The sequence below is a fragment of the Vigna angularis genome, chromosome 1 (genome assembly GCF_016808095.1).
Source record: "Vigna angularis cultivar LongXiaoDou No.4 chromosome 1, ASM1680809v1, whole genome shotgun sequence".
NCBI lineage: Eukaryota > Viridiplantae > Streptophyta > Magnoliopsida > Fabales > Fabaceae > Vigna > Vigna angularis.
Window position 1 is genome coordinate 3,961,880 of NC_068970.1, and position 22,660 is coordinate 3,984,539.

Genomic DNA, 22,660 nt, shown 5'->3' on the forward strand with positions numbered 1-22,660 from the left:
CAGCCAAAAACCTTGGGAAAGAATGTGCATCTTCTCTTTAGTTCCAATTTCTTCCTTATCTCTCTAATTTTGTAGAACCTTAAGTTTTCCATCATGGAAAATTTTTCCTATTTGTTGAAATTAGTTATCAAACATGGAATTCTTATGTATTTTGTGACGTTAATGATATATGATTTTCTAATTCATGTTAGTATTCAATTTCTATACTTAATGATTGCTTTGGATTGACCAACCATGCATGAATTATGGTTCTTGATGTATTGGGAACCTAGAACTGAAATTGAACTCATAATGGATGAAATTGAGATGTTTGTGAATGCATGAGAATGAAGTAGATGAATTCTAGTCTTAATAAATTGTAAATACTCATACCAAGTGTTTGATTAAAATATCAAAAGGAGTTTCTTGTATTTTTGTACACTTTGATGTTTAATTGAGTTATGAGAGGAAGAGTTGTCATGTGTTGCCCTGGGAAGAGAACGATATTTATTACTTTTTACGTTGTGACCTGTGCACTTGCCGTGATTTTGCAACCAACACAAAGTTGTGACGAAGTATAGACTCCAAAGTAGACAATACCTCAATTGATGAGTGATTGATCCTAACAATGTCACTTAAGAGACGTACGATCATAACAAATATAATAATTAGATTTTGTTAATTATCAAATAGACTCTGTTTATATCTTCATATATACTCAAATATAATTTTTTCTTTATTTCAAAGGAATATTATTTTATTTCACACTTAAATCCTAATGCTTATTAGATCATTTTGTACCTGACAATAATAATATATTTTGGGTCAAATAAATATAAATACAAATATATAATTTCATTATAATTTTAAAAAAATTATAAATTAAGTGTTAACCAACAAAATTAAAGTAAAATAAATTAAGAATTTTATATTTTAGTTAGATCACGATACAAGAGAATTCTTGATTATTCTCTAACATATTATATATATATATATATATATATATATATATATATATATATATATATATTATTCTTAGATAATATCGTTCGGAGAAGTAACAATATTCTTGATATTGTCTATTTTGGAACCTGAGTTTTAGAATTTTTATTAGTCTTGACTTAGGGATGGTAACGAGTCGGGTCAGAAACGAATAATACCTACCCGCTACCTGATCCGCAATAAAAAAATTCATTTGCTACATGTCCATTATCCCCGCTGATACCCGTTTAAAAAATACTCATCAATATTTTAAAATTCGCGGTTACCTGCGAATATTTAACGAAAAAATTATATTTTATAGATTTTGAAAATAAAATTGAAATAAAATTACAAAAAAAATACTTAAAATGTATTAAATTAAATTAAAAAATAATTTTAATTAAATTTAATCTGATAAAATATAAATTAATTTTAGTTTTAATTAAATTTAACTTAATAAAATATGAATTAATTTTTTTTTAATTTTTCTGACCGGTATTAAAATATCCACTATCCATTATCCACGAGTAAAAATTACCCATGGATACCAACTATCCATTACGAGTTTTATCCACAAATACCCACGAATACGGATATTTTTGTCATCCCCACCTTGACTCTTAAAGCGATGTTAAACTATTGATTGTATTAGAACAAACCCCCAATCTACACTAAGGGAGTTTTCTCAATCATTGCATCCTTAGTGTACTATATGAAATATACGAGTCGACGTTACAATGAGAATCAACTTACCGATAGGGATAACCGGTCGATCGAGGCAGTCGCTTTAGGTAATTAAAAACTAATTATTAATGCAACGATCATTTTTTGACCGTTAGTAGGTATATTAACAAGTATTAATTAATGGTTTGATTACCATATCAAATATGAATATACACATTAATGATTTGATTGCCCTATCAAATATGAATATATGACATTAATAATTTTATTGCCATATAAAATATTAACATACGGTATTAATGATTGATAAATGAGTTTGATTGTTATAAGGGAGAGAAAAAAAAAGGATGTTTTACCTTCAGACCAATTCAACTGATACTCTGAATACTATATATTCGCCTTTGAATCTATAATTCCATCACAGTTTTTTAAGACATTCCAAAAAGTTAAAAAAAGAGAGGTATTTAAACTACCATTCGCCTCGACTCATAAACCATGTTCGACTGAGTATACCAGAACAAGCCTATCAATTGAGCGTTAAAAGAATTTTCATTCCTACATACGATCCTAATGTTTCGATCTCACATCATTATTGGTTGCTTGATTTGATTAATTATATTTATAAACACCATAAAATCTTCTAAGTACACCTCTCAATGTGAGCGCCAATTTTTATATCCACAATTTCCTTAACCCTTAACAGAGGTGTTACATATATAATATGACACTAATAATATTCTAATTTTTATACAAAGTCACATATATAATTATTATACTACACATATGACTCAAAAAGTTAAATTCAAATCCCTAATTAATAACATTATTTCATAGTTTAACATTTTATTATGTAAACAAACATCTGATCTCATTAGAAGCAAATATTATCTTGATATAAGAGACACATCATAATAATATATTATTATTATTTTATTATATTTTTGTTTCACCAAACAAATCTTCATAGTGTTTCTCTCCATTAGTGACCCTATCACATGGATACTCTTTCAACATATTCTATACAACCAAACAATTATAAAGTATATACTCTTTTCCATTTTAATTTTAAAAATATATAATGATTTTAAAAATATTCTATGCTAATTGCTGTGTAACAGAATATGCTATGTTAAAATTGGCCTGATCAATCACCCCTAAATAGAGAACAATATTATTAATACAGCAAAAATATACATTTTAATTGTAATTGATTAATTAATATTAATATTATAAATTTACAGACCTCGTTTCAAACTTAATATATGATAAATATTCCGTTACACAGCAATTAGCATGTTTGGGATTTTTTTTGAATAAATATTTCTAAAAATTAATCTATCTAAATATGCTAATCTTGTAATCGCAGATATCTGATCTTGAAAAGAGATCATAATCGCCTTGGATCAATTGTCACCCAAAGATTACCAAAACGCAATTTTTCGAGGATTATTATATATACTTGTACGGCTAACACTATCCTACTTTTCCCTTTTCCATACGCAAACATTAACAGAATGACCATAAAAAAAATCAAATAGATTTAGGATAAGATATATTCCAGATTCTTTAATTTTCGATAAAAACAGAAAAATAGGTCTTTTCTTTTCCATATACTTTAATTTTAAACATTCGTTTTATATAAAAATGGTTTGTAATTTAGGTTTGCGCGTAGTAATCTTTTAAGTAGATTCTACTTAAATTCTCAACCAAGTGATTAACATTTAATCTAATTTATTAGAATCACTTTTATATTCTATTATTGTTTTCTATAACTAAAAAAATGTAATTTATTCCACCTATTTGAAAAAGTAAAAAAATTTCCCCTCCTATCTACCGTCTTAAGTTTCATTTAGAAAAAAAAATCCAATCAATTAAGAAAATATAAAAACTATAATTATCATTCTTTTAGATAAGCATAATATTAGTGTTGAATATATATTATCACTTGCTACCACTGTAACATCCCGATTATATAATAATCAATATTATATAATAAGGACGTTAACATTCAAATATAGAGAACAGTCGGAAATTTGACGTGTAATTAAATGTAATAAATTACAATCGTCCAAACAAAAGAAACTAGAAATTCAAACTTGAACAATTGAAAGGATTAAACACTACAAGTGTTCAATCAATAAATTCTAAGAAGACTATTCTGCAAAATCAACAACCTCCAGCTATTGCTCCAAGGGAAACTCCGCGACAACATCTGCTCCCATCCAAGTGGATGATCATTGCCAAAGAAACATACCCAAACATCACATAACAAAAACAATGCAAGGGTGAGCTAGATATAAAAACATGTTATACAGATAGAACAGTTAAATTCAATGTTTTCATACTTAGATTCGTATAAAAGAACAATTAGAGCAAATTCATTAAACCATAATTCCATCCACTCATACAACATGCAAAAGTCATCCAAACATGGTAAACCAACATTACAATACTTGTTACTTTATACCCCGACTTGTTACTTTATAGACCGACTCGTTACTCCATAGACAGACTCGTCCGGACTAGAATGAATTCTGTGTAGCTTCGATGTTCGTGCACCCGGGTGATGTAGTAACTGGAACTCTCATCAGCTGCCACCCGAGGTTAGTCCTATCTGTCCAGATACCCTAGGACTAGGACCTCCTGCCGTTCCCACACATGACGTACCCCCTCTACGTGAGGACGAGTACTCACGGAACATCAGGATGAACAACCGGCTAAGCTTCCCACATTCATTCTTTACACCAACTGATCCCACCGAGAGATCTAAATTTCCGATTCAATCCGACCATTTTAAATCTCATGATATTTCTTTTGGATCAACAATGTACATCATAAACCACTTATAACCATACCCTTTCAACCAATCTTGATTACATGAACATGCATTCATAAATTGCAACCGAAATATTTAAATAACATAACTTACTGTTACTTTGAATCTTAACCCCAATTATGAAAAATCAGATACCACCATATTATCCCAACAATTCCAACATATCTCATACATTCACATAATTCATGTCATAGATAATATTCCAAACATTGGTACACATAATTCAATCCGAAAGCAAGGAACTTAAAATTCAACATATTTGTAAAATACTATTTTGACGAGTACTATTCACTGGACACTATTGGACGAACGCTCACTCAATTTAAGGACGAACGCTCACTCAATTTAAGGACGAAAATCAATGTGTTAAGGACGAACGCTTCACTATTTGGACGAACGCTCAGCATTTTGGACGAACGCTCAACAATTTGGACGAACGCTCCACAATTTGGACGAACGCTCCACTATTGGACGAACGCCAACTATTTGGACGAACGCTCACGGAGAAGGACGAACGCTCTCTGGACGAACGCTCACTGGGACGAACGCTCGCGGAGAAGGACAAACGCTCTCTGGACGAACGCTCACTGGGACGAACGCTCGCGGAGAAGGACAAACGTTCTCTGGACGAACGCTCACTGGGACGAACGCTCGTGGAGAAGGACGAACGCTCTCTGGACGAACGCTCACTGGGAAGGACGAACGCTCTCTGGGAAGGACGAACGCTCTCTGGGAAGGACGAACGCTCAAAAGCACGGACGAATACTATTTGATCACTAAGAGGACGAATACTGTTTAGACGCTCACTTAATAGGTCGAACACTATCAGATTACAAAGAATACTGTTTGAATGAACGCTCAATAAGACGAACACTATCAGATTAAACACGAAGAGACCGAACGTATATAGGCAAATACTACAAAACCGAACATGTAATTACTGTTTGGACGATTGCACATACAGTGAATACTATGAGACCGAACGCTAAAATAGGATTAAAGGACGAACGTTGACGTTCACTGAACAAAACCGAACGCTCTTAACAATAGGACGAACGTTAACAAAACCATATGGACGAACGTTAGCTATTTTGGACGAACGTCCAATTTGAAATCAAATTGGACGAACGGCGTTTCTGCAGAATTCTGCAGAATCGCGTGCAGTGTTCCAGAACTCAGAAACTTCATTTTTCAACTCAAAAATACCCAGATTTGCATCAACCACAGCATCATTCAACAATCAAACGAATAAAATCTAACTCCCCTTACCTCTTGAAGACCTCCTAGCAAATCTTGAACCAATCTTTGCACTGTGTTCCTCTTCCCTCTGCTGTTCCAGTCCTCTGCTACAGTGCCAGCTCTCCCTTTCCAGATTTTGCAGCAAGCCTATTGCTCCTCCAGATGCAGCACCGAACACCCCTCTCAGAGATATGGCAGCAAGAATTCTACTCTTCCCGAAGTTCAGAACTAACACCCCATGAATCCATGGCTTCTTACCTTTAAGGAAAACAACTAAATTGAACCCCTCCCCTGCTGGAAGAACCACAACCGTTCCCTTCCACTCCTAGGTGCAGTGTCCACTAACGAAGGAGATGATGGTGTCTCCCTTGGTGGCTGAAGCATTCCAAAGTGGGAAGACCCACTACCCATTTTGATGCTGCCGAAAGAATGGAGCCCCACCACTTACAGTTGCACCATCTACTGTTAGGTAGCTTCCCCTCCCTCTTCCAGAAACGTGCAGCCACCCACATGAGACCCACCTCCACCACAATTCTTTTCCAAAGAATATACGGTCCTTACAACCACCGCCTCCAATAACCTATCACTTTCAACGTAAAAGTATTAAGATTGATATGGACAAACAGAAAACTCAGAGTTAAAAAGACACGTATTTTACCTTTATGTTATAAACTTGGAGAAGAAACATAGAAATAAAAGAATGGAAGAATACAAAGACGAAAGAAGAGAGGACTATAAAAGTTGTAATAAAAAAATATTATAAAGCAATGAAATTATGCAACAGAAGATATCATAAATGATTAGATCCGAGAAAGCAAGAAGTTTAACAATGATTAAGGGAAGAGTGCCTTGTATTTGATCAACTGTGGCTTGGTTTTAGGATCCCTTAAGAATTAAGATCTGATAAAGTTAGACAGCTTGATGGCACTCTCTTGGGAGAGGAAGCTATAGAAGAAGGTGGGACCTTTATCTTCCCCTTCACCACTCACGGTTATGGCTACCTATATATGCCTCTGCATAAAGATCAACAATAAAAATACATATATTATACCATCTAAGGCTGCAAAGGAAGCACACAAACCTTGCTTTCCAATTTTTTTACTTGTAAAAATCTTCCCTTTCTTCTTTATCATGCATCTATACGTACAAAGTACGCGGTCCAACTTTACATGCATGCTTAAACAATTAAGTTAAAACCATTTCTTAATACTTCTTAGACATAGTTGCATTCCTAGCTAATTAAGTTAAAACAATTTTCCCCTTATTCCATAAATCTGTGTGAACAGAATAATGGTAGAGTTCATGGACAACTATGTACTCTCCTCTCTTTTGACTGCAATGACAACCAATAATATCATTATATCAGATCCGTAATTATATAATGTTTTTTGCATTACTCAACACCTTCAGTTTTATTCCCAACAAATTATTTAAGATTGTTTTGTTACCGAATGAGAATAACATGGAAATACAATTAACATGCACCATTTTTCTCTATTTTTCATCGTACCTATCACTTATCAAATACACTTACTTATCTTTCTTGTATTTTCTCTCTGGGTGTTAAAGATGCTTGCTGTCATCATTTTCCTTGATTTTATAGACACACGAGCCAAGCAAAATTACATTGAAAGAAAGAGTCCTGCTGTAATGTTCTTTTTTCACAACAAAGTAAAAGAATCGAATAAAATTTGAGTTACATACAGTAAAGTGGGTGTATAATTGAGTCTAACTGATACATGTTGAATTCAAATCGGTGGAAAATATTCCATTGAATTGTTCAGACTTGCTATTACCAAATGAGCCGAGAAAAATGAAGAATTAAGGAGAAAAGAAGTAAAAGCTGGGGAAGTTATTATCTGAAGTGATGAGAGAGGTAAAGTGAGCTATATACGTTCGACCGAGTTAGGAGTGGACGCAATAATCAAATTCCGTAGGCATTATTTATATAAGAAAGAAAGGAAGAAGGCATCTTTTGTGTGGAGAAACAAAGTTATAAGATATAGCTAGAAAAGCAAAGTTAGCACTGTGTATATCAGCAAGGGAGAGGACAAGAACGCTTATGCTTTTTTTCAATTTTTACAACCATGATATCCATTCTTATTAGTCATTTCAGGGAATCCTGACCGTCCCTTTTGGCAGTAAAACTTGTGTGTGCAGCTGGTGCTTGCATGTGACTTTCCTTTACCCTATAAATACGGCCACTGCTATTCCAAGCAAAAACACCAACCAGCACACACAGATCAGCAAGAGCTACATCACACTTTGCTAAGTTCTTCAAGTTCATTTCCTTGAAAATCATACTGTGTGTTTGGTGAGTGTTAAGTGAGTTACTCTTGCAAATAAGAAGAAGAAGAAGAAGAAGAAGAAAAAGAAGGAAAGAAGAAACATATATGGGGGCTAAGAAGTCATCGTCCTTCTCCTTTTGTGGTATTTTCAAGGCTTGTTTCTCAAACAGCAAGGATGATTACTACTATAGCTACGATGATAATAGCAGAAGGCACTTTGCAAGTGATGAGGATAGAGGGCGTTGGGTTGCTGAGCCTGGTATTGACAGGAAAGCATCTGCTTTCATTGCTAGATTCTATGCCTCACGAGTCAGTGACTCTGAGCACCAAATTGCGTCCTGAAACTCAAATAACAAACCCTTTCTTCGTTGCTCTTCATTCATCAAACTAGTGCTTCCTTTAATAACTCACACCAGTTACACTTGGTTCCTACCTCTCTCTATCCCTGCAAATGTAATTCTCACGCACTTTCATTTCCTTTGTGCTGGTTCTCACTCGAGGTGTGGATCCAAACTTACTATAGATAGCTGCTAAAATAATGCGTGTGCTCAGTAATAATGTAAAAACTCATTATACTTTTGTTTTCTCTTCTCTCCATTCGTTGTTATCAAAAATAAAAAGTTATGTTTCTGGCTACAACTTTCTTTATCATCCTACCTCAGATTAATTTTCTCTAATTTAATATGATTTCAATCTGCATGTTATTCCAGTACCGAGAAAATACATCAAGGGCTTATCTGTGACTGCATTATTCCTGCTTTGGCCATTGATTGCAGCCATTAATTATCTCAAATTTCTCTATTCAAATCATAAAAGAAATATATTAACCAGCTAACTGCGTGAGTCATAATATCCAAGCAAGCACTGAATCATGAGCATATCAGCACAAATTTACACTCAGTTGTTGTTAGTACTTTTAATTTGTGTAGCCCTTCATCGGAAACACATGCTATTAGTCGAGGTTGTCCAGAACTGCTAACCAAATATGAATAAACACACGATGAATTTGAACAAAAATTCATATGTCGGCATAGGTGTCGGGTTAGTTTGATTATAGCAAAATGTATATCCATAAACTTCTGTAACATTGCTGACCTAATTTGTCTTAACCAGTGTGGAGCAAAGTTGCCAAGAAAATATTCAACGCCACACTCCATAAAAATTCTGGACCATGCATTTCATTCTCTTTCGTCTCTAATTGCTTATGCAATGACAAGTTCAACCACTTAGGGTTAGACGAAATTCGGCTAGAGAGAATCCCATCTACGCTACCAGGTCAATTCTATAAATTAATAATTAAGTGCTACTAATTACTTTTTATAAGTTGAAAAAGTTAAATATATAGGTTATATAATGACACTAAATCATTTATAATTTTGATTATCATTCAGATCAATTTGCAGTTCTAGTTTTGTAATTGTAATTAACTAAATGTTGTGACATGATTGAACCTCTGAACTAGATATATGATGAAGAGCTAGATTCTCTTCCTTTGAATAATGGTTCAACTTTTGGCACAACCGTCATTATGTTCTCGTTTATCCAAAATTAGGTGTGATGTAGCAGGATTAGCTTGAAGAATGTGGTGAGCACGTGGTGTATGATGACTTGTTATGGAGTATTGAGGAGCATGTAACGATGGGGTATCCTCTAGAACGATTCTGAAAATTAAGTTAGTAGATATCCAAGGTAGGAGATGAGTGATGATGATGAATGAAAACGTGTGCTTGGCACTTTCAGTTAGGTTTAAATTATTTTATTAATTAAAAATTCTCTTGCTAAATTAGTTTCTTTAAATGGTATGTAGTATTTTTTGTCACATTCAAAACATAATTTCTTGTTCTAACTTCTTGTATTTTGTCTTCTTCTATCCCTTAAAATGTTTCTTAACTATTTTTTATATTTTTTTAATATAAATATGTTGTGCTTGAAAGTGTAGTTAATTAAGTTTTAAATTAAAAATTAGTTGAAAAAGTCTAAAAATTAATTAGTGACTAAAAGAATTATAAATGTTTAATAGGATTATATACTAAAATACTTAGAAAAAATTCGGAAGAAATGAACTTTAAGTTTGTAAAAATTTAAATTTACACTTCTAATAAAATATATTATGAGATATTTAAAAACATTAATATTAATCTAATGTTAAAATTTTGTATTTTATATGAACATTTTACCATTAATTATATATATATATATATATATATATATATATATATATATATATATATATATATATATATATATATATATATATATATATATATATATATTAATGGTACACTTTTATTAGTTTGATAAGTATAGACGCTAGGAATGACAAACGGATAGTGTCTCCACGTAACCTGATCCGTAAAATGAAAACTTCACCCACAATCCGTATGCTATCTACATGGATATCTGTTTCAAAAAAATTCACGGATATTTTAAAACTCGCGGATACCCGCAAATATTAAAAAATATATATTTTATACATTTTTAAAATAAAATTTAAATAAAATTACAAAAAATATATATATAATTTAATATTAATTAAATAAAATATAAATTAAATTTTTATTATCATTTTATTTTTTGCGGGTAACGGGTACCCGCATGTGAGATAGTATAATATACTCACATCAGATCTGTTTATAAGAGGATATTAAAATATCCACTTCCACATCTCACGGGTAATAAATATCCACGGATACCAATTATCTGTCAAAAATTTTAAATAACTTAAAATCTTATAAGTACAATATGAAAATCATTAGATCATAAAAAATATGTTTAACATTTTGGAAGATACATATAATAAGTGAATATTAAGAATATCAAATGAGCTATAGATAAAACTCATTTAAACTATATAAATAAATACAAACTAATTATTTTCATAAAATTAAGTTAAGTCTAAAGTTTATTTATTATTTTTAATTTTACTTTTCTTTTTTCTTTTTCTTCTTTTTTTTTCTTTTTTTTCATAAACTTATTATTAAATTGACAAATGTACCAAAATTATAAAAGTAATAAAGTTGATAAGTGCATATATTCATTCATGGGCACTGTTTAAAAAATATTGTCTATTTATTTTTATTGCTTTCTCAATTTTAGATTTATTTTTATTACTTGTGTGATTTAGTACAATTATAAATTTAGTAGCAATATTTTGTAAAAAAAAGTAGAAAAAAACCAAATATGAAAACAAAGAAAAAAGAACAATAAATAAAATGAATGAAAAAGAAAATTAAAAAAAAAAAGAAAAAATGATTCTACATTGAATCACCAATTAATATATATATATAAATTTCATCTTATAAATTGGATAAGTTAGGCTTAAAATTTACTTTTTTTATTAATCTCTTTCTCTTCAAATAATTATGCATGTTCACTTCTCTATAATATCTCTTTTTCATCATTGCTTAGTTGGAGGTTTTTGTTGAAAATCCTACATAACATATATGTAATTTTTATTTATATAAAGATGAGGTGAAATTATAAAGGACACATCTAATTTTATAATTAATTTTAGGATATTAAATTAGTTTAAAAATTCATTATTTATCCGTTTTTCTTATTATCATTCTAGAATTTGTCATTACATTCTCATTTTTTATATAAAAAGAATTAAATTTTCTTAACCTGGTAACGAGAAATCATTTCAATTTAAAAGTTGTTAGAAGGTCATATTGGAAATGGAATTATGGAGACTAAGAAGAATATTCATGTTTTTACATAAGCCTTGTAGCTCCGAATACCTAGTTAAAAGGTGAGCTAACATATATTACCTTTCACTATTTTTATTAATTTTAGGAAGTTAAATTGGTCTAAAAATTCACTGTTTACTCATTTTTTTTATCATCATTCTAGAATTTGGCATTATATTCTCCTTGTTTATATATAAATTTCTCCGAATACCTAATTCGTGTATAACATCCGTTTTAGGACGTTAAATTAGTCTAAAAAATCACTATTTTTTTATTATTTTAGGATGTTAAACCTGTTTTTTTATTATCATTCTATAATTTGTTATTACAAAAAGAATTAAATTTATTTAATCTTGTAACAAAAAATCATTTCAATTTTAAAGTGATTAGAAGATCGCGTTTGAAATGAAATGATGGAGTCTAAGGAATATTGTAGTTATATAATTCGTGTTCCAAATACCTAATAAAAGAGTAAGCTAACATATATTTCCTTTCAATTCTCGATAGCTTCAAAACTTTTTTTGTTCTTAATTCAAATATTGACATATTTGTATTTATAGTTATAATATTATATGTGTAAAGAGTAAAAAATGCAATTATATAAAGCAGAAAAGGAATTAATGTTTTGGATCCTGATTAGAAATGTTCGTTGAAAAGAATTGGCACCATTGGGATCTTGAGAAGGAGAATCAGAAATCTTACTGATGGGTGGTGCAGTGAGTGCACAGGGTTAACATAAAAGAAGTTGTACTCTTGTGCTTTTTCTGGGCTTCACTACTTGGGAAAACTATCGGTAAAGGTTAAACGGAATCGTCAATAAATGAACATCTCAGAATGACAAGATACCAGATTACCAGTGTACTTAGGAATATCATTCCAGCATCTTCTTCATTAACCAATGTCTTTTACTTTGAATCGTAAGCTCCTGCCTTTCTGCTTCTAAGTACAAAACCTACTTTCACTGTCGGGAATATTGTTCAATTATCTACATCTTCACTTCTTAATCTTAACACCCACCATTATCAAATGTCTTTAGTCCTTCAAATTTTACTAAAAGATCTTGTCTTTTAAATCTTTACAGCTAACTAAATTCATCAGTATTTATGGTTATAGTTTGAGAGGGTAATATCGGAGAAAAATATACTATATGCTTGATGCAGATAACTATCAACTCAGAACTGGAGTTTCACCTTTTCCCCATGTGGCATGAAATTTTGCAACTTTTGGTGGAAACTTTAGAGAGGTACTAATTCTTAATCAGAGGGTCTACATATTCTAACTTAGCTTCATCTGTTGGTCTGAAACTATAAAAGTCGTGCCACCTTTATATGAACTGGTGGAATCCGATTTGAAGTTATCTTTGAGAGATTGACAACAATAACATTGGGGTGACACATGCATTCATTAATTTGTTTATATTCTGTAATGCAAAATATAGGCAGAGAGTATCTTTGATTTGTTTGCTAGTTACTTTAGAACCACTTAGGTTACTTCCAAGACTCAAATTAAAGGGAACAAGCTCAAACAACTCAAAAGTTTGGCTCTGTGTCCCATGCCACTTCCACACAGCCTTCATCTTATATCACGCATTTTCATATTTCACAGCAGAAGAAAGCTTTCTCAACTGTTGAAAAGGATAATTACAACTTATAGTTGTGATTACAAAGAACACAAATGTGACTTTGTGTAAGAAGAAAAATAAGTTCAACCCTAAACAAAACAAAAAGTTGGAACTGAAAAAGAAAGAAGAAAAGTAGAAAGAATAGTTATCGTGAAGGAAGAAGACAGTCGATATCCCACGTGGCAATTTTAGGTGTAACATGAAGAATTATTTTAATTTTACAGTAATGAAGTTGAAAAAATTCATGCCAGCAAGCTACACTACAAGCTAGAAGACATAAAATGGGCATTTTCCTATCTAAATAGCTAGAAATTAGGGGCATCTAAATGGATGCCAACTATATCTTCTTTTCGTACCTAGGGTTCTTCATCAGCTTTTGACACGCATGGCTCTTCAATGTAGAACCTCAGTTGAAACGCTTGTCTCTAAGTTTACCCTGGAATCTCCTTATCTTTCCGTTCTCATGGTCACCACAAGTTCATAAATTTTTCAACAGAAATTCTTCTTATGAACCCTGCATCTCACGGAAAATGGACTAAACAGACTATATGAAGCTCTCCTCTGCACTCTAATAACATAAATAACATGTTCACCACTATAATTTAAGTTTTCACTGCCCTAATTTTTCATATTTTGTATCTTTTTTTTATTGGATTTTCTAGGAGAATAGAAAAAAAAAAATCTTATGCATTTTGTAAAATTTCATAAAATATTTTTAAAAAATCTTACAAAAATGAAAGCTTTTAGTTAATGATATGTATTACTCTCACCATTTGCTTTATTACGTGAGAATATCACTTCAATTCGGCAAATATTGGTTAATAATTTGGATCAAGAATTATGTTAGAATAGAATGTATTAATAATATGTTTTTTTATTACTATCATTTAATTACATTGTCATTAACAATAAGATCGTATTGAATAAAAATTGAAACTAATCTAAATCATTTTAAAGTGGTGGAAAATAAAAGTATTTAATAAAGCTGTATGTTTGAGATTCTCCAAGTTATCTTTTTATCCATACAATTATTAAGTAAAAGCATTAGTGAAGTTAGTGTGGGTACTTGCATGAAATGGGATTATTTTTTTTTTTTTTATGATTCACGTAGCAGAAGGTGCTCTACTAGCCGAAGTTGGTGAGTAGGGATCATAGTTGGTTGTTTTGTATGTGTGACATCGCTTATGCATAGCAATTGTTTTTCATTTCTTTGGCAATATACAAAGAAGTGTCTTTCTTTGAAGCAACTTGCTTCAAAAGCATGACCATGTAAATGTTAATCGGTACGTTGAATATAAGAATTCAACTTTTGAAAGATAATGATATCGATATCTCAGTTTTGATTCTGGCCCAAACTTTTGAATCTGTAATTAAACCGCATATCAATGTGATTAGGTCACACATGTCATATTCATATTAGGTTATGTTGATCGAGTTACATCGAGTTGGATTAAATCAAAATCAAATTAAGTTAACTAGTTGAACACAAATAAAATAAAATTGTCAAGTCAAGTCTAAATTAATTTGAATTGGCCTAAATTAAGTCCAAATGAGTTAGATTTAGTTGAGCCCAAATCAATTTAAATCGAGTTCATATTAATTGGGTTGGTCAACCAAACCTAGCCCAAGTTAGAATAAGTTAGATCGGGTTAAGATGAAACACACTTTGTTGAGACATGTAATGTTAAGTTGGTTTAGACTAAGATAATTAAGTTGGCTTCAATCAAGATCAAATCAAATTATATTTAACACAAGTTAGTTTTGGTCCAAATAAAAAAATATATATTAAGATTGAACCTAATATCAAACAAAATTAAGTAAAATTAAGTTGAATTGGTCCAACAAGTTGATTGGACCTCAACTTTATAATTAAGTATAAATAATAAAAGTTAATTATAGATCAATTTATCGATAAAATATTTATGAAACAATTTACAATTTAAAATATTTTTAAAACTTGCAATTATAAAAAATATTTAGAGCTTAATTAATTTCTTTAAAAATTTAATCATACTTTAATCCTATAGCTCTAACTCATTCTCATTTTATGTAAGGACTTTTTTTAACGCATTCAATATTTCATAAGTAGGTTAGAATTAACGCATACACTAAATAACAACTATATCTAAATATAACTTTTATATTAATCAATATGATTAAATTAACTCATTCCGTCAAATCATTGATCCAATATCCCTTAAGTTGGTTGTCTAAGTTTTACAAAAACGTGGGTAGGTTGGGTACGAATGACCGATGACCCAAAAATCATTTTAACACTTATGGAGATAAAGAGACATGATTGAAAAAAAAAAACAATATTGTCTAATAAACCTGTAAATATGACGTATTAATGATACGAAATCTCTTTTGTTTTTTCAAAAGTTTAATAGCATAAATGAAATTAGGGTAGCATATTTAAGATCGAATTTGTTGATTCAACTAAGTAAATGATTTTGATGTAACATTTATCAATTCGAGCTCAAATAATTTATGAATCACTTTATTTATATATTTTTTAAAACATTTAAATATGTTTTTAATCTATGTAGAATAAGTAAGAAGTGGTTTTTTCTCCTGTAATCTTATTTGTTATTAATTGATTTATTCCATAAAATTTGAAATTGTTGTTTTTTTAATCACTGACAAAATGAGAGAATTTTGGTTTCTTTTTTCCTTTAAAAATATTTTTCTTTTATTTCATCTTTCTATAATTGAAGTCACCATATAATAAAAACACTTATTTTATAATTTTTTAAAATAAAAAAGGTATTCATCATATCATATCAGACATACTAGTAAGCACTAATTAAAATGGTCATGTGACCTTTCTTTTTTTATATATAAGCAGTTAACGAGTATCACGTTATACTGAGTATAAAAATTAATAGTTTTCTATTATTTTTTTAGAAAAACATAAATAAAAATTCAATTATTTTACAATGATTAAAAATATATTCAATTATGCTTTTAAAATTTAAATTATATATATTACGAATAAGTGTTTGACTTCAAATTTAAATTGCAATAATTATTTTAATTTAAATTAAGTATTTATTATTATTAGATTCAAATTAAATATCCTATTTAATTAAACAATTTAACAAATGTTTATTATATTTAAATAGCATTGGCACAAGAATACTATTTTGTAAAGAAGACAACATTATACTATATGTTAAATTAAATTATATTTTTTTAAAATATAATTATTGTAAGAAAACAAAGTTGTTAAAGAAAATGACCATACGTATATAGCGAAGAGAAGGTTCTTGTAAAGAAACGTGGATGTGGGGATATAACCATCTACTTTAAGAGACAATATAGAGACAATGGAGAACATATCACAAAGATGGAGCATGCAATAATAATGGAATGAGGCACACACGTTATTACTTGTCACTTTGCTTAATGTTTAGCTCTTTTTCATCACTTGTTTATTGTTTTCTGTAATAATAAATTGAATCTAATTTCATATTTTTTTTAATTTTGTATTTTTAGTTTATTTGATATTTATTAATTATTTTAATTTTAATTTTTTTTAGAATTTATTGATTCTATTTCAAATGGATATATGATTTACGGAATTTGAAGTTTTATACTATTTTCTATAATTTTTTTAAGAAGTTGAGATAGATTTAATGAAATATTTTTACAAAGGAACTAGTGTTTTCAAGATGGATTGTAATCCGCGAGCTAACCTGGTTCATCACAGGTTTGAACCGGATTGAGTTTGAAAAAAATATAATTTTGTACAGATTAGTTTTTAACCCGGCTCACTTAGAACCTGACTCATTCGAATTGAACCCATGGTGAGCCGGATTGGCTTATCAACCCACCTAATTTAATTTAATTATTTTATTATGTGTTTCAATATTATTAGTTAGCATTTTTTTGATTATATTGTAGATGAGATGAAAGAAAAAGATATTTTAAGAGAGAAAAATATTATAGATTTATGTATTCAAGACTTTAATATTATAATGGACAAATGATAAAAAATTATCAATATTAAAAACTTATTTGTTCGCCTTGTGTGCTTGTTTTTGGATTACACTTGGATTGTGTGATATTTTTTTTATTTTTGTCTTTGAAGTTAGAGTGAAATTTATTTAGATTTAAATTAAAAAAAGTTCTAATTTTATTTATTTTGAAAAAAACTTATAATTAAGTGACTCAATGAGTCAACCCGTTTAACCCACCAACCCGTGGTGGGTTGGGTCGGGTTTGAATTTTTCCAGCTCACTAATAAACGAGTCAGGTTGGATTAGTTCACTAAATGACCAATTTGTGGTGGGTCGGATCGAGTTACCCGACAGCTCTAAAAGAATCATGTGAATTGGTTTTTGTTAATATTAGTTTGAATTTTTATAATTGGACTTATGGACATTATTAGATCTACTTAATAGATCACATTTTTGCTTCATTTTTCAAACTTTGTATAAGGTTTAAATATACTCAAAACACAACGACATAAATTATTGATCAAATTCTCAAAAGATGTTGTTTTTGCATCATTTTTCTCTTTTCCTTTTATTTATTTATTTTTATTTCATTTTTTTACCACTTCTTTTTTCTTTAACAAATGAAGAATTAAATATCTAACGATTAATTCAATAAATAATCAAACAAATGGAATTAGGTTTTGCATCAATTGTTTTTTATTCCTAAGTTTGTTTTGTGTTGTGCTACTATTTTTAGAATCCAAATTGAAAATAAATTGAATTTGAATTTGATAACTGAATATAAATGAGATTGTATCATATTAATATTAGATTCATATATTGATTAATTGAATCAATTAATTGTTCAAAATTAAATTTAAGGACGAGAATTAAGTAAGGAGATACAATCTCTTTTTTACATATAAGCATTAATTAAAATTACCAAATGACCTTTCTTTTTACTCATAAACATTTAACTTATACTGAATATAAAAATTAATAATTACCGTTATAATGTTTTGGAAAAAATAATTCAATCATTAAAATATATTTAAGAGTGTTCAATATATTCTTATATAACAGACTTAAATACTTCTTTCCAAGAATAGGACATAATCTATTAATTAATTCATTTTTATATTTTTCTTTTCCCACATTTCATAATTTCTATGAATGAGACTGAAATTATTCTTTTTTTTACTCTAAATTATCTCTATTACCAATAACGGTTTGACTTCAAATTAAAATTAAAATAATTAGTTTAATTTAAATTATTATTATTATTATATTGAATTCAAATTATAATTTTATTTTATTTAAATTTATAACGAATGTTTCTTCCCTACTCACATATTAATATACTGTCATCATATAAAAAAATAACAAAGAATACACAAAACACAAGAGTAAGCTCATTAAATGAAAAAGTAGAAAGCAAATAAATCATATTATAAAAATTCTAAGAAATAATTTAAAATTTGTATAATTAAATTTTGTACGAAATTTATTTGTGTTAATACCTAGCAATTTTTCTCCTTTTTCCATCAACATTATCAATCAATTCTTAAATAATTTTTATAAAATCTAGTCAAAAATTTAAATGTTTCATATTCATTAAAAACAATTATCTAATCTTAGTCCACATGGCTCTATTTCAAAACCTTAATCACATTTTTGTAACATGACTCAAATAAAGGAATACATCTAAACATTATTCTTGGAAGAATATATCGAATGGACTTGTAAAACTCTGCATTTGTCATGCTTACTTCCAAATCTTCTAGTGATATTTCAACATTTAGAATCAATGTTCCTAATCAAGTCATCATAGATTAACCCCAGTAATTCTCTAAATATGATCCTCTTTCATATTATATTATTTACCATGTGAAGTCTCCCTCGACTCACACCACATAAATTCTATTCAACAATTTATTATCGGCTAATCGTTCAAATGTTTCATTATCATACAATATACTAAAAACTAAAACATGTCCATGCTAAAAACAATGTAGATCATAAAAACCAAAACAATAAAGTTTCATTAAATTACACTCTCAAACAATTTAAATATTATGTAGATTATAAACTCTCAATTTAAAACAATTTAAATAATTAGTTTCTCTCACCTATTAGATGACCTCTCTCTAATACCTCTCACACAATCCAGTACTCATAAGATTTTCTATTTATACCTAGAAACATCCATTTAACAATTGGACCTACCATTCAACTTAGAAGACCATATAAACTTAGTTTGAGCATAAAAACATTACACTCAGAGGTCAAATTGAAGTCCAAAGGAAGAGAAAAATTAATTTACCCAACTAGAGAAATTGATTGGAGGCTTTTATAATACTTGTCAAGAGGAACACTTCTATGATCTTTTATGTTCAAAAGGATGAAAAATGATCAAACAATTAAAAGGAGAAGAAAAAAAAGTAGAAAAAGGGTCAAATATTGTTATTGTTTTAAGAAATGAGAACTCAATTTTTTTATAATCTACTTAAACTTCTAAACATAATTTTTTTTCTCTTGCAAATTTCATATTCTTAAACTAATTTCCTGTATTCTCACATTTATTACATTTAAAATACCATTGACACAATTATACTTTTTTTCTTAAGATAACAGGTGGACCTCCACTTGTGCAAAGTAGGTGGTAGCAACACTATTGATACTATAGCACTAGAGACGATAGTTACAATTGCAACTAGTATAAGAGAAAGCGATGCCAGAATATGTGCAATTGATATGAGCCTAAACTTGACTTGAAAATTAAATCCCCCAAATTTGTTTCAAGGACACCGTAGGAATAACCTTGTTATAAAATAAATATAAGTTTGAGAGTAATTATTATAGAAAATATCAGAAGATAAAAAAACTTCAAAGTATTTCAATCAAACATAGTAATCAGATAAGAAAAACAAGGAGATATTTAAATTAGCTTACCTACTGTTTGTTTACATGTCAAAATCATGTAAGCACGTGAAAATCATGTACCGACAAATTACAGAGTTACTGAGACAATGAGTGTGTTGAATTTAACGTTGAATAGTTCAAATATATTTGTAAAAAAACAATTTTTACTTAGACTATTTATCTATCTTTCACTGAAATTAAATGAGTCTGATAGAAAATATTAGAAAACTATTGAAATATAAGCATTTAAAAAACGTGCCAATCATCTCAATCATACGCGCTATTTTCTGTCCTTAAGACAATAAGGTTTTGTTGTCATCATTTATAAAACAATAATCGTCCCAGCAATAATTTGTACTGTTCACATGTCCTCATTGGTACATTGCATGTCACAAGGAATAAACAAGTCTAATTGCTAAACTCAAAATCAAACTAAATGGCTATTTGTAATGAGATCAAAGGACATGCAGCACAATACCGTTACACCATTCATCGTCCCTCTGCATCTGTCCTTAAAAATTCAAATAAATTTCAGAATACGTCAGATAAACTTAGACTGTAATTTGCACGATGTTGTGTTAAATATAAATAAAGTCTCAGATCAAATAAAATAAAAAATAACAGATTTATATACATATACCTTCGTTGAAAAAAAAATCTTTTAAAATGATATTAGAAGCAAAAGTTTGGTCCAAAAGTCTTACCAATGTTGAGATCCCTATACACTACCGTCGGATTTCGTTGTTTAAGGGTTTTCAGACAGGCAATATATGTTGACTTTGAATATTTTTGAGTAATTTCGATGCAACTTTGTCTGATTTGCAGATTTATGTTGCTGTAAACAAAGACCAAACACACTTTATAAGGAAGGTATTGGGGAACGAAGATTCTGAAACCAAATTAAGGTGCATTGGGAAGCTAACAATATATGATTAGTCATTAATTACTTAAATGGCTGTCTTAGTCAACTCATGATTAGAATCAACGGCACCGTCACTCAGTGTTCACATTACCAAGACTACATTTTTCGGTGGTATTAAAGGGAGTTTATATATGTTAATACAATTTAAAATGAAGAATCAAAAGCACAAGGTTGACAGCTAGATTTTTTTGACGAATATTATTAGATGTCATAAAGTGGATGAACAATATTTAAAAAGGTTTTTTTTTTTTGTCATTGGTAAACTATGGAGAGTATTATTAGTGAGAAAAATGGGTAGTAGATAGGGCTGAAAATGAAGGGCGTGGTGGAAGAAGACCCCACAGGGATTAGGGTTCCTTTGGTTGGTTTGTGTTGTCCAATCTTTCACGTTCCCATTCCCCATATCAGATCATTATCATCACATGCCATGAAGTGGGAAACTGAGCCATTGTCCAATGCCTTTATTTCGTTACATAAGCCTCATAAATTACAGACCTGCATTTTCAGGGTCCCTCCACCAGTAACACAAGGGAAATCAATCTTCCACAGTAAAAAAAAAACACAATGAAAAAAGTCATACAATATAATGAAAGATGTTTATGATAAAAAAATAGCATCATAAACAAATACAGAATTATCAATGACACCGACATGAAGGAAGATAAGAAGAAATGTGATTTACCGATGACTATATATTAAGATTTACTATAAAGTCTTAGATTTTAAATTTTAAGAATAAATTGTACTTTTTAAATTTTAAAATAATAATTTAACTATTTTTTTTAAGTTAACATAAATCTTACATAACTTTATATTTGCATAACACTATATTGAAGCAAAATCTTAAAAATAATATAATAAAGGAAAACTCATTTCATTGAATACTATAAGATAAAGTAACATAAGAGACAAGCAAAGAATTGAGTTTTCTACATTACTGAGATCTTAGTCATATCACAGAAACACGAACAGGAATAGCCTATCTGAAGTAGGGATGGGAAGTGTTACTCGTATAATTTAAAAAAAAATTGGCTATCATATAAAATTATTTAAAAATAAATATTTGAAATATAAATTGAAATGAAAATGAATCTTTTATAAGACTAGTTGAATCTGATAATTCTAAATTTGAAAAGATAAAAAAATGTGAAGTGAAATTTGAAATGATTGTTTGATGAGTAATATTTTTGAGTGATGAATACTGAGAGAGAGAGAGAGAGAGAGAGAGAGAGAGAGAGAGAGAGAGAGAGAGAGAGAGAGAGAGAGAGAGAGAGAGAGAGAGAGAGAGAGAGAGAGAGAGAGAGAGAGAGAGAGAGAGAGAGAGAGAGAGAGAGAGAGAGAGAGAGAGAGAGAGAGAGAGAGAGAGAGAGAGAGAGAGAGAGAGAGAGAGAGAGAGAGAGAGAGAGAGAGAGAGAGAGAGAGAGAGAGAGAGAGAGAGAGAGAGAGAGAGAGAGAGAGAGAGAGAGAGAGAGAGAGAGAGAGAGAGAGAGAGAGAGAGAGAGAGAGAGAGAGAGAGAGAGAGAGAGAGAGAGAGAGAGAGAGAGAGAGAGAGAGAGAG

General features: G+C 29.7%; 1 protein-coding gene across 1 annotated transcript; it reads left to right on the forward strand.

Moving 5' to 3' along the window:
* Positions 1-7,769: 7,769 nt before the first annotated feature.
* Positions 7,770-8,484, forward strand: LOC108341393 (uncharacterized). The gene has a single exon (XM_017579081.2). The coding sequence runs from the start codon at positions 8,113-8,115 to the stop codon at positions 8,347-8,349; it is 237 nt and encodes a 78-aa protein (XP_017434570.1). The 5' UTR covers positions 7,770-8,112; the 3' UTR covers positions 8,350-8,484.
* The last annotated feature ends 14,176 nt before the right edge of the window (positions 8,485-22,660 follow it).